Consider the following 13,439-nt stretch of genomic DNA (forward strand, 5'->3'; position numbering starts at 1 on the left):
TAGAAACATTAGTACTGTTCAGGCTCATTAACACACAGTTTTGTCCTCAGGTTTCAGTCATCCTCAGTCTTCTAAAACTAAAGTTCACATAGAAGGCTTCACATCTTGTTTATATAAACTCTTTGTGATCCTTTGCTTTAAAAAATCTTATTTAGGTGGTGGACTGGAAGGTCATTTGTGTCACGCTGCTGCAGGGTCTCAAAAGTCAGAGTTTTGGGGGCAAAATACTTGAGCACATTATGGCTTTGTTGCCTTCCAAACTATGGAGATTAAAATCAAAAGTCTGATGCTTACTAGTACCTCCAGAAACCTTGCAGTAAAACCCAGAGCTAACAGCAAAGGAAAAGATGGACTTTAGGACAGCTACTACTACATTTGTCAAACCAGAAATAAAAGTTAAGAGAGCAATCAATCAACAAGTCAATGACTTCCTACATCTACATAAGCAGTCTACAGGTACAACACAGCCTGGACTCAAATCTAATAATCTTTTGTTGATCTAGTCTGCTTCCACAGGGCCCAAGGAGAGATTAAATATCACCATTTGGAAGCTGGACCTGACTGGACTGTGCTGCAAGACCTTCGGAGAATTTGATAATGAAATATGTTTTGTGATAGCATCAAGGCTCCCAGTCACAAGGTGTTCATTGAAACAGCATTTTCCATTTGCACAAAACTAGAAGCTGAAAACTGACCTAAATATGGACGTCAGGACAGAACATGAAAAAACCCCAAAGATTAAGCTGCCTTTTAATAAAACTAACAGTAATTACAATTAAGGTGATGAACTTAATTCACTGGAGCTTAAAGGATTTGCTGTACTTGGCTTGCAAAGATGAAGAAGGCACAAAAGGTTAAAGAATGCTTTTATTCAGCTTTTAGCTTTCACAGTTCCAAACAGTAAACATAATTAACAATTCACCGATGCTATCAGAGAACACAGTCCTAGTATCAGTAAAATGTCTACTGTTTAAGGCACTGGTAGTGGGAAGAAAAAAAGACATAACATGGATTGCTCTTTATTAATTGAAATTTGAATCTATTATGAATATGTGCTTGCTATTCAATGCTTAGAGACCCACAAGCTACATTCACAAACAAATGTTTATACAAGTTCAGTAATTGCTGAGACAGGAATCAGTGGCTCCCCAAATTTGACTCTAGAGCAACTATTGCTTTTCTTTGGAGTGGAATCAATTTTTAACATACTAAAGGAAACCAAGACACAAATTACTTCAGCAGTATGGCTTTAAGACCCTGTATTTGGTTACAATATAGCAAGCCAAGTTAAATAACAGCATACAAGTGCCATATGCGGTCATTTTAAAAGTAGTTCTACAATATAAAAATTAGTTTAGAACATACTAAAGCCAGTTTTTGTACAAACATTTTTACAAAACTGAATTACTAAAAAAAAATTCAAGAGTGTTTTAAATATGAATCACACTTTACTTGTTGTATACATCAAATTACCTATCTTGATGATATAAATTAGGGATACTACAAATTTTTTAAAGCTGGCATTCATATGCTATTAAAATGCACACATCAGAAATACTGAAATCTTAGTTCTGCAAAAATCCTTAAGAGTCACTTTTATATTTGCCAAATTGATGTACGGTGATTTTGGTTTCTAAAGGAGCCACAGTGACCTCCCGTGGCCACCTAAGAAATCCCTGTCCTTAAACTTTTTTTCCATTTTGTACATGACATTCCACACAAATGCCAATAAACTTAAAAGGTACAACAGTGGTTTCGTGCCAGGTCCAGCTACTCCAGAAAACGACAGTATTTCTATCTGAAATGAGCATAAAGGAGCACAGCCTTCACACAATCTAGCTCCTGGTGGCAGAAAAAAGTCAAGTGTCCTCTATGACTTATCAAGAAACTGTTCCAGAACCTTTTAGAGAACTGTTTTCTGTAAGTCAGTGAGAGATGATGTTTAACAGATGTTCAACACTTATTCAATATTAGGCTCCCAAATACATAAATTCAGCTTCTGAGAGAGCAAAGGAAGGGAATACAAATTGATACTCTCCGAACCAAGTCCAAAGCAGAACACAGGTCAAGTTGTACAAGACTCTTAAATGTGAGTCAAGTTCATTGGTATACAAAACCCAAAAACATTCTAAAAAGAAACCAAGTGGAGGAAAAGAATCTAAAAGTCATTTAAGTGCCTTCTTCCATTGCTCTGAAGGGATGCAACCAACAGGAACAAAACACTGTCTTCTTATGTCATGAAGAGATGAACAATGTGAAAACAAAACAAAAATCACAGTAGTGACTGTCTCTCAGCTGTAAAATAGTAACTAACACTTACATTCTTCTACTGCCTATAAATCCTCTCTGTTATATCCAACTTTCTTTTCATTATGTGACTCTTCTGTGTTTGGTGCCAGCCATGTGAAATACACCTTCACTGGATCAATATTCCAATGCTTGTGAAATGATACTGGAATTTGGTGAGAAAGGTAGTCTTTTGGGTAGTCCATTGGCCTTGCCTAAGATGGAAGAATAAAGCAAAAACACCAGTACTTAAGGATGAATAATAATTTTTAAAATATATCACTGCTCAATGGCCCATGTAACAAAACAATATGGCACTGACAAAATACACAAGATGGTAACAAAAGGTTTTTAACATCATTCTATTGTATCAATTGACAAGGCAACAGTTTAAATCTTCAACTCACACTGCAGTCATCATGCTAGGAATGAAGTACACTGATACTAAACATGTCCTATTTCTCAGGATGAAATGGGCACCATCTCCAAAGTCAAGCAACAAACAATGTAGTTAGTATGAAATCTTTTAAAATATACAGTTTTGGCTCAATAATGACCATTATTTTAAACTATATTCTCTTCCTCCTCTAATGAGAGTTGTTAGCACTGCCACTGTGATCGTAGGATTCTAACAAGGCCATAAGCAGCCAAAATATGTGGTTTATGATACGTAAAGGTTCCAAACATTGTGGTGCCAGAAAACTGTGTTGTTATTCTTTATCAGGCTATATCAAACTAGACAGAATTACAACACAGCTACCAGATGCAGCTGCTGTCCTAATGCTCCACATGTATTTCATTTTCTCTGGCAGTTCAATGGCACTAAGTGCGTCATCACATTAAAAAATTCCCACCTGTTGTGGTCCCTGGCAAAACAACTACATTTTGCCATTAGAGTTTTTGTAAGAAAAATGCATGGAGAGCAAACATTTGTGTTTTACATCTAGGGGAAAAAAACAAGAAGAAGAAGAAAAAAGAAGAAGAAGAAAATTGAATGATTTGGACAACAAATAATTGATTTGATGCCTAAGCTGGTAACTAATTCAATACTGCACGCTTCACCTACTTATGGTGGTATTTATGAATTTTCTTCATGCAGTTCTGTATGTGTTACAGTCATAAAATTAGGCAATAGAGTTTGACATTATGTAATCTGAGTATGTGTCAGTGGTGCTTTGGTTTTTTTTAAATTCTGATATTTAAAACACAGAGTGCTTATTTTTAAAAATTCCACTGGAGAAATCAAGAGGGAATCTATATCCCTCACGACTTTTGAAAACACTTTGAATAACATTTAGATTTCAAGAACCTGAAGAATTTATTTTGGATAGAGACAGTTTTTATACATCTGTGACCACAGATTTTTGCTGTTTGAAAATAAATCAGCTTTTAAGTAAGCTGTAGACAAAATTCTGGTGTTTCGATAATTCTAAAATAATGATACCTACTCTAACAACTCTAATTTTTTCTTTTGCTAAAATTTGTATTTGGTGTTCTAGAAAAGCCAAATATTATTGCTTTAGCCCAGATTTTATATTTAAGACTAAAATTCTGGCTGCTACTCAACATGTGAAGGTTCCTGTTCTCTTAAAGAATCTCATCATGTCAAAAACCTCTGGAACAGTTTACAGAATATGTATCTGCCTCAGCAAGTAGGCAGCAGGAAACCAGTAAGAGTGAGCAAAAACATCACAGACACTCCAAGAATGAAGATATCTTTGCTTCTTTTTCATGATCTATATCTCAGAACAATTTCAGATTCACATATTTCAAAGAACATCACACACCATAATATTTCAATCAAGTCCTTAAAAAGTTATTTTCTGGTTGACAGAAAATCCAAAATTGGTTCTCATTTTTAAAATATTTTTTTTTTTGCACAATAGTGGATTTTGTAAATAAGCACATTCAATTTTTATTCAGTTTTCCCCCTGTGGTTAATTTTTGTTTGAGGGATGTTAAATAGAATTTGTTACAAGCAACAGTAAAGATGAATTAGAAGTCAAGTCAAGTGCAATTTTCTATGTGGAAAATCAAACTGCTAGGAGTTCACTTTCAAAGTGACTCACTATCAAATGCACACTATTAAGGATAACAAAGAGGTCCTTTTTTGAATAAGGATCATTCTGAAAAATTTGGAAAATGAGTTCTGCTGACTCTCTTTTAATTAGGCTGATTTGCTGTTTTGGTTTTTTTAACACCTGTGCAAGCAAATTTATTCAGTAACTGTTGATTTTATAATACACGACTTGTTTTCTTTTTATATTGAAAGGAGTAAACAATGATAAAACAGCAGAGTAAACAGATATGACTTTTTATTTGGACAAGGAATTGAAACACTGAATAGTATGTTCTCAGTCTTCCCATTTCTCTAAATAGTAAATTTAATCAGAAATGGAATCTTAACATAGGAAAAGCTGACAATTTAAATAAGAAACTCCCCCCTTCCATTTACAGCTGCTTTGAACTACAGGGTAATTTACTAATTCTCAAGTAGCTCATTATCTTATTCTCAACTCATATTCAGATATGCAGGTCTTCCCAGTTTTTCAACGAGATTGACACACGAAAAACATCAAATGCTACACTAATTTAAATGTTGACTTTTAAAAAAGTTGCGCGCTGTTTGGGAAAAACATTTCTAGTGCTTCTTGTTCATAGCACAGAAGGATTTGGTTTACTTGGCTTATAAGGAAGAAAATCTCTATAGCCTCAATGCATCATGCTTTCCACTCTGACACTACAGTTAGCTCATTAAATACCGTGGAAGACAGAAACAAGATTAAAATCTACACCAGCTCTTTTCTCCCAAACTCACAGGAAAATTATGTTTTGTAAGCTTTCTTTCCCATGTGCCAGCATACAGCAATTTATCTTACTTATACCATTCTTCAGACTCCACCATAAAAGCAATAATTTCATATTTTATATCTTCACTAATGAGGTATTTCAGAATAGTAAATACTGAATCAATACAAAATCAGATAAGTAGAGCAGGCAGATTTATTGAAAAATTTTAGTTAGTTCTCCATTACCTGAAGAAAAGGTATTGTGTTGTAGGTTTTTTCCCTTAGAGGATATATGACTACTATTCAAAGCACGTGGCTCGTAATTCTATTTCAAAATCCTCGCCTCTGACTGCATTTCTAATAAAATGTAGTTATAGGTTAGCTAAAATATCATATAAACTAGCAAAGCATTTCAGTAATCCATTGTATGAGAAAATTCTTATTTGATCAGTCTTGTTTTGCTGAGAACCAAGGTAAAGCAGCAGCAGGTTCTTGGTCAGTGTTATTACATATGGATCGAATTTGAATACTTACAACTCTTTTATGTGTATACTTAAAAAGTGAAATACATTTTTAATACTCAAAAATAGCTCTCTGACCTGATGAAAAAGTGGACTGTGTGTTATAGGGATTCCCAAGCCACTGAAACACATCCCAAGGACCATATCATCAGGTGCATCCATGCTGTAACACCGGCATTTGCTAGCAAGTAGTTTCTGAACAGCTGTTCTGCTGAAAACCATCCTGAATTAAAAAAAAGCACACGAAACATATAAAAACTTCTAAAGAACAAACTAACTGTAATTAATAAATATTGCTAAATTATTTAAAACTGCAAGACTGAATGTAGCCCTCTGATACAACACATTTGAAATTCAAAATGTAAGGAGTCAGAACTGAAAAACAGTGCAAGAGGCATTTTCTGAAAGATAATCACTTTTTATACTGAAAACTAATTACAGCAATTATACCCATTGTTGTTATTCCAACAACAAGTTATCTACCCTCCATTTTTACTACAGTTGATAATTCCTCCTAAACTTGGCCTGAACCCTAAAGGGGCGTTCTCTGCAATCTTACTCAAATGTAAGGGAAAATAGTTGGGGACTTGAGACCAGCATGTGTCACTACACAGAAGGCGTCAGATAAATTGCACACATTTGGGGAAAACATCACTGTTTCTGTTGAAACTGATTTGTGCCATAATTTAAAACATTTGCACCCAAAAAGATCTCAGGAGGAACTCAAATTACCCTCCTCCACCAGTGATATAGCTGTATCCTCCTGTTCCCAAGCCGTAGCCATAACGCTCTCCAAGGAATACTGGTTCATTTGGGTCATAGCAGCTGAGCAATTTTCGGAGTCTGAATATGCTGTAATATGAAAAGCCATTAAAAAAAAATCTTGTAAACATTGATTTTAGAACAGACATTGCTACCCTCAACAGCATTCTGTTAAATAGCACAAAGATGACAGGAGAAATTCAGAAATTCTACACAAAAAAACCTCCCCCAGAGATACAAACTGTGAAACAGAAATTTATAATGGATTATTTACTATGAGATATGACTGTGCAATTTGGTCAAATTATGAACAAATTAGCTTAAAGAATTTTTTGAAGTAGGCAGTTTGTCAGCAAAACTGCAACTCATCTCAGAGAAAACATGAAAGAACACTTTCCAAGGAATGATAAGATCTTTGCAAATGGAAAACTAAAATGGCAGATTTAGTTCTACGAATGCTGCATTATCCACAGTTACATCCTCTCACTACTTCTTCTTCTGTCATGTGACTTAATGTAAAGTATTGTCTTGAACCACTGTTCATCACCATGGGATCCTTTGCATTGCTCACTGTGCCTTTTTTTGCTTATGTTGCAGTGTCAGATTTTACAAGAATGGGATCCAATTTTTGAACAAAGGCAAATTCCATAACACCATTCTGCGTAGCTCAGACAACTGACCCGAGCTTATGGAACCTTTCTTCTGACACATTTGCCTGAGGAACACATCTTAGAAAGATTTTTAGCAAATGACTAAGCCCTATCAGCTCAAACATACCTACACTGAGGAATCAGAAAATGTGGTGTGTTCAGACTATATGAGTACATGATAATACTGATATGCACAGCTTTAACCAAGTTACAACATTGTTTTTAATATCCGTCAAAAGAATACTAATGGGAAGTGACAAATTTTTTTCTTCAAGTCATATAAAGCCAAATGACTAATAAAATAGCTGTATCTCTTAAACAAAGAAGGATAGGTGAATACTGCTAAATCTCTTCCTGACATAAGGAGTGGTAGCTCCTGAAGCAATGCAATATATACCTTATCAGTGTGTCATCATCCACTACAACTAACCAAGGAATTCTGGGAGAAGTATGATTCAAAAACCTTTCCAAAATGGCAAACGTTTTCCCACAGTGACCTAAAAAGAAGAGAAATTAACTGAATATACACTTAAATAAAATAGGAATTCAGTTAAAACCAAGTTTTATTCCATTTATCTGTCAAGCTGTTGAACAATAATGGAAAAACTGCTGCTCCTAATTTAAAGAATAGTAAAAATGAGGAGACTATGACAGAAGCATGTTCTGCAAAATACTCCAAAATATTGTCATAGCATTTCATGATGCATCAGGCAGATCCACTGCTTTTATAGAAATATTTAAATATATTTTAATCTACTGTACTCCTCACTGGTAAGTCAGGTCCTGATCACTGCCTCCAAGGAAAGGTCTGAACATTTATCACAAGATAATAATGAAGTTCAGAGGTAAGTCACCCTTTGCTAGGAGTGCAGAAGTGAAATACCCTTGATCAGAATAAGCAGGACATGAGAAACAAGAAGTTTCAGACTTCTACTGAGTCTTTTTTAGATCTTGGACAAACCTCATTTCAGTCAGTCTTTATTCATCACAGCTGATTGTCTAAATTAATTACTGCTATTAGTATTACATTTAGTAAACAATCACTCAAAAGAACAATATTATATTTAAAAACACTTTCAGTTAAAATATTCTTTGAGAAAATGCAGTAACTCTATGCTAAAGAAATGAAGGAACTCCTCACTCTGGTGATTTTGTGAGACTGTGAACTTAACACAGACTGATATGTGAACATTTACAAAATTAAACCCAAGATTTCTGTATTATATTCTATCACAAAAATGTGGAAGCTCCCTGGCATGACTGGAACTGCTGGGCATGGCTTCTACAATTGATCCCCATGTGCCCAGCAGGCCTGCTGCCTCCTGACAACACTCACTGCTTGCTCATGTCCCAGTCCACCTGTGCACACAAAAAATCCTGCCTATTCTCTCTCTGCCTCCAACAGTCAAAAAAAGGGGCAGAAATAACCCAGAGGTCAGAACAACTGACCTTGTGGGCCAGGTAAGTCTAACAGGCCACTGCCTGGATACCTGTAATTCAGAAGGTAATAGATATAAAATATCAGCTTAAGAACAATATATCAAATAGAAGAAAAAATCAAAATTATTAAACCCAAGAAAGCCATCATATCCATAGCCTTTTTTCTATTCAAACACAAACTAAATTAATTTAAATGCCTGTTGTTTGCTATAAAAAGATGTTGCAATCTTGACATTAAGGTTTTGTGCTTAAATCAAGAGATGCAAGGGATCTCTTGATGGGTATAATATCTGAATACCATATGGCAAGCAGTTTATGCTTAGTACAGTTGGAACTGCCTGAGGTCTTTTGAAATAAATTTATGACTGCTTCACTCTTGATGATCCTACTGAAAATCATAAATAACTGTAGAGTTATTACTCTTAGCCCAAGTAATAATACCATTCCTTTTTTCTCTTGGAGTATATCAGTGTACCACTCTTTCATCGTCTCAGTATTCAGGTTTCTGCTAAAAAGAACACGTTATCTACGTAGAGGGACTCTGAATGTACTCTCCATCCATTTCCTGTGTGAAGAGCATTCTTTTAGTTTAGGCTGCACATATGTGCTAGTGAAAAACAGAATTTTTAAATGACATGGTTGACATGAAAGACACATATCCATAAAACTTCACTTCTTCAGCCAGACATTTGTGCAGAAGTGCCAACAGCCAATAGCTCACCTCTTTCAGTGTTAGGTATGCCTAAATCTATAGTCGGAATGGAGATGTCTGCATAATCACTGTAGTATTCAATAAGGGCAGCTTCTCTTTCCCAAGTTTGCTTTACAACTGGTACTGCAAAACAATGATTGGCATTCAAACACAAGGAACTTGATTAAAATAGATACCTGAGCCAAATATTCATGTTAACCACATTTTGTTAGTCACATTTCTTCACATGGTAATAAAAATGCTGCTTCAACTACAGAACCATTATTCTAAATGTTCATTCTATTTGCCTCCCTATAATACTTAAAATTTTACGAAAGCCTGTCAGGACAGTTTTATTTAAATTATAAAAAAGATTCTATTAAAATATGACAATAGTTTCATGATACTATTATTCATAATAATAATTGAAAAATGCGATATTTACATTTTGGCTAACCAAAGCATGGAATTCTACTTTTTCATTTGATATTGAATGATTAATAGCACACATCATCACAAACACTATCCGAGATTAGTCCTTCTTCCAGTATTGAAATGGCATATATTTTGATCCAAATGTACTGTCTGTAACATATTCTGAATCAGAAACAGACCAAATGTATCTTTTAAAATACTATACCGGTATTAAACACATCCTATCTGACAGCAACATCATATTAATGCTCCAAAGCACCTGTCTCTGGAGACACACTCACAGGGCATTTTATAACCATTCCTGTTATAAATATATAAATATTTATGGTTTCATTTATATTTGTATAGTACAGTATAGTTGATGAATATCATAAAATCAATTTTGATCCCATGGAGTCTCTATTCAAAGGAGGACTGCTTAATGCTTTTCTAAAAAAAACCCCTTTTCTTACTAGTTTGCAATTTCATGTCAGCATTTAAAATTGATCACACAAAATCCTAATAATGATGTCATGAGTGTTTACATTATATCCAGAAGTGAATAAATTATGGGTAACCCACAAAAACATCCAACCATCTGCAGGTGTTCAGAAGAAAACCATCAGATTGAAATACTGATCTCTCTTCCATCTTAAAACTGAGGAGGTCAGGCCTGAGATGAGCAAGTATTAACAGCATTCTGCTGTTACTGCTTCTCCTGCTTTATGCTCTCTGACACCATCCAGGAGGTCTCACCAGTAGCAGGTAGTGCTTTAAATGGAGGAAATATTTATATAACTTCCCTTTGCCCCTATACCACCCTAATTCAACCACTTTAGCCCCTTGCTAGAATCGTCCATCACCTAACTTGATGTTTGTTGCCTACTAAGTTGCTTACTTCCCTCTACTCTGAACACACAGGATTTCTTACTCTTGATTGATCAACACTCAGTTTGATAAGTTACCTTGTAGTGCAATTTAGTGTTAAGACAGAGTAATAGGAGCTCAACACACTAATGGAAATGCTTTAATATTTTGAAAAGAAAAAAAATCACTTTTGTAGCATTTTGCATTGGTCCCATACTACTTTTAAAGTTCTTAAAGAAATGTAATGTTTATTTTTTCATAAAACACCTAAAAGGAATTATGTACAAAAAATACATACAGGCAGAAAATTATTTTCTTACTTTGTTGAAATGTTTACTTAAAAATGTTTCTCAGCAGAACAAAACCAGAAAAATTTCAGAAAACAAAGCTCCAGAACAGAGGAATCACAGATACACGAGAGCATCCAAACTTCCCCTAGCAGAAGGGACGCCCTTGTGAAGGTGTTTTACCTACATTGTTTTACCTTTCTCCAAACAAGGACCTGAAACTAAGAAGGATCCTTTAACACACAGAAATATTTGCAATTGCAGACTAAGCCTCTCAATTCCTTTGGTGGAGCCCTCCTTCTTTCTATAAATGAAGAAAAGTTTACTGAAGCAAGGACTTGAATCTCATCTCAGTTAAGAGGTCTGGCAAGCAGGCTGTTAGCTAAAGTATCCTTCTCTTGCTTGTCTGATAGACGTGTCACCATGCAGATTAATGTCAATTGTAAATTGAAACCCACACAATACTTCATAATTTCTGGTAAATTGTATTTTCCAAAAGAAAATTACTTGAATTTTGGACTAGATGACAATGCAAATATTTATCAATATGTATTAATACTTGTGATCACACCAAAGTTTTAATACCACTAGAGATATTTAAAAGTCAGCTCTAAGCTCTTAATGACATTTTATTTCTGCTATTTCTAGAACCCTGATGCACGTTTGCAGTCTTGAATATTTCTTTTATAACTACAGGTGGTATGTGTAAGAAGGAGAGTTTTATCTGAAGTAAATTCTGAGGAAAAATTTAGCCGCCTTTAAAAGCACATCAATTTCCAAGCCTTAATGCTGCATTAATGTAGTTTTTGGCATACAATAAAGAATAACTTACCAGGTAAAAAGAGCTCTCTGAAGCTGGCATCCATTAAATCTTTCAAAATCTGGAGTAAGATTATCCTCTATTGCATAACACTGGAAGCTGTGAGGAAAGTTCAAGAATTTTCCTCAGTCCTCAACAGGTGTTTCTTGAAGGATGTTTATGCTATCTTTATGAGGCCTTATGTTTCTTTCTGACTTTCTAGGGGATTTTTTCTTCTACTTCTTTTTTAAAAATTTGATATTTAAAAATTAACATGGATCCAGGACGGAGAACTCTTCAGTGAACTCCAATTACAGGACAGTCAATTTTGTTTTGTCAAAAGCTACTTTAAAGATAACCTAACAATTACATTTTTAAAATACTACAAATGTGCCTTCGATCAGTTGCAGTAGCATTAAGAAAAAAATTCCATCAATCTTATTATGAAAAAAATCCTGCCTGTTTTTAACCAGACCTAGTTAAGAAAAGAGCTTTTACTTTCATCCTGTCCTCTGACAACAGGCGTGGCAAAACCCTCTCAAAATCTGGTACAACTACTAACCAATTACTTGATTTTCATTATTTTTGCCAATTGTAATCACTTTAAATTATGGTTATAAACAAAATAAGCATAATGGAGACAGTATTACGCACCTGGAGTATTAAAGAGCACACAAAATTCAAGCAAATTTCTGGAAAAAAATCTCTTCCTTTTTAACAAAGTGTCTAGACGCAAACCAGAGCAGACTGGTAGGTGGCATCAAGTAGGTGGAGCATCTTCTGTTAAACTGGTGGATTTAGACTTTTTCCTTCCAAGCTTTGTTGAGACTTATCTCTCTCAACTTAGCTGAGCATTACTATGTGTTAGCAGAAGCTTAGAGTCTCTGTATCTATTTTCTGTGCCTCTGAGGAGGAAATTAATGCTCACTGTGTGTATCTTGTTGGGCTGCACCAGGGTTTTTTTTGTTTGTTGTTTTTAGCATGGTGACGACTACCACTGCTTGTGTAACTCTACAATTTTCAGATAGACTTTCAGCTGAAATATGGTATAGTGTTTCACGCACTCTTGGAACTGGGCCACTGGCTGGACAAAGTACTACATGTGATCAGATTTCTAGAAGGGACAAATTTTCCCATTCCAAGCATTATAAAATACATGTGCACAGAAGCAACATGACAGCATAAGCTATTCAATCTTTTGCTGGAGAGGAGGGCAGGACAAAAGGAAGGAGGAGATGAGAGACCTTTCAGCTCGTTCAAATTTCTAAGTCAAACACCAAAGAGCTGCACGATTGTCACTGCTGGTGCAAAGAGAAGAAGTGAAGCAATTATCTGGGGAAACTCACTGAAGGATATTAAAAGCTGCTGTATTAATTCATCTACTCATACAACAATATAAGCTAACCCTATTCAGGTTTTAATTTAGGCATTCGATCCCAAGTTTTGCCAGGAGTGACTAAAGATGAAACAATTTTTTATCTTAAGTGTTTCACAGCACTCCTGAGGACTCTGAACAGCAAAAAGATTCCACCTGAAGAATAAGCTGTTTATAATTCCAAAACTTTCCTGTTTCTCAGTCAATTTTGCAAACATTTAGTCCCAAGAGCCACAGAGACAGGATATATCAGCTTGCTTTTAAAATATTAATTTTAGGAATTATATTGCATAGAACTACTACCTTGACCAGCCAACAACTTACTTCTGTCACCATGAAATTTTCGACACGTTTTTACAGCAACAAAAACATCTTCCTTATTCACTGGCTCTCCCTATATGAAAAAAACCAAAAATTAATCTTTTAAGTGCAGGCTGTGCCTCTAGTATTCTATAGGATATGTATGTCCATACACATAATAAAACAAGAAGCATCTTTTCATTGTATAGTCTATTGAGCAGAAGAGTGTTCTCATGATACATCAGGAAGTACTTCTAA

At 35.0% G+C, this 13,439-nt stretch overlaps 1 protein-coding gene across 1 annotated transcript in view; it reads right to left on the bottom strand.

Annotated features, from left to right (window-relative positions):
- Positions 1–580: 580 nt before the first annotated feature.
- Positions 581–13,439, bottom strand: part of B3GLCT (beta 3-glucosyltransferase) — a 50,234-nt gene continuing 37,375 nt past the window's right edge. Inside the window, exons 10-15 of the mRNA XM_083855427.1 lie at positions 13,206–13,275; positions 9,170–9,283; positions 7,406–7,505; positions 6,329–6,448; positions 5,675–5,819; positions 581–2,501 (exon numbers count right to left, since the gene is read on the bottom strand). Of these exons, the coding sequence (XP_083711553.1) occupies positions 2,334–2,501; positions 5,675–5,819; positions 6,329–6,448; positions 7,406–7,505; positions 9,170–9,283; positions 13,206–13,275 (717 nt within the window). The 3' untranslated portion in view covers positions 581–2,333. The remainder of the gene's footprint in view (positions 2,502–5,674; positions 5,820–6,328; positions 6,449–7,405; positions 7,506–9,169; positions 9,284–13,205; positions 13,276–13,439) is intronic.

This window comes from Zosterops lateralis, assembly GCF_965231275.1.
Source record: "Zosterops lateralis genome assembly, chromosome: 2".
Lineage (NCBI taxonomy): Eukaryota > Metazoa > Chordata > Aves > Passeriformes > Zosteropidae > Zosterops > Zosterops lateralis.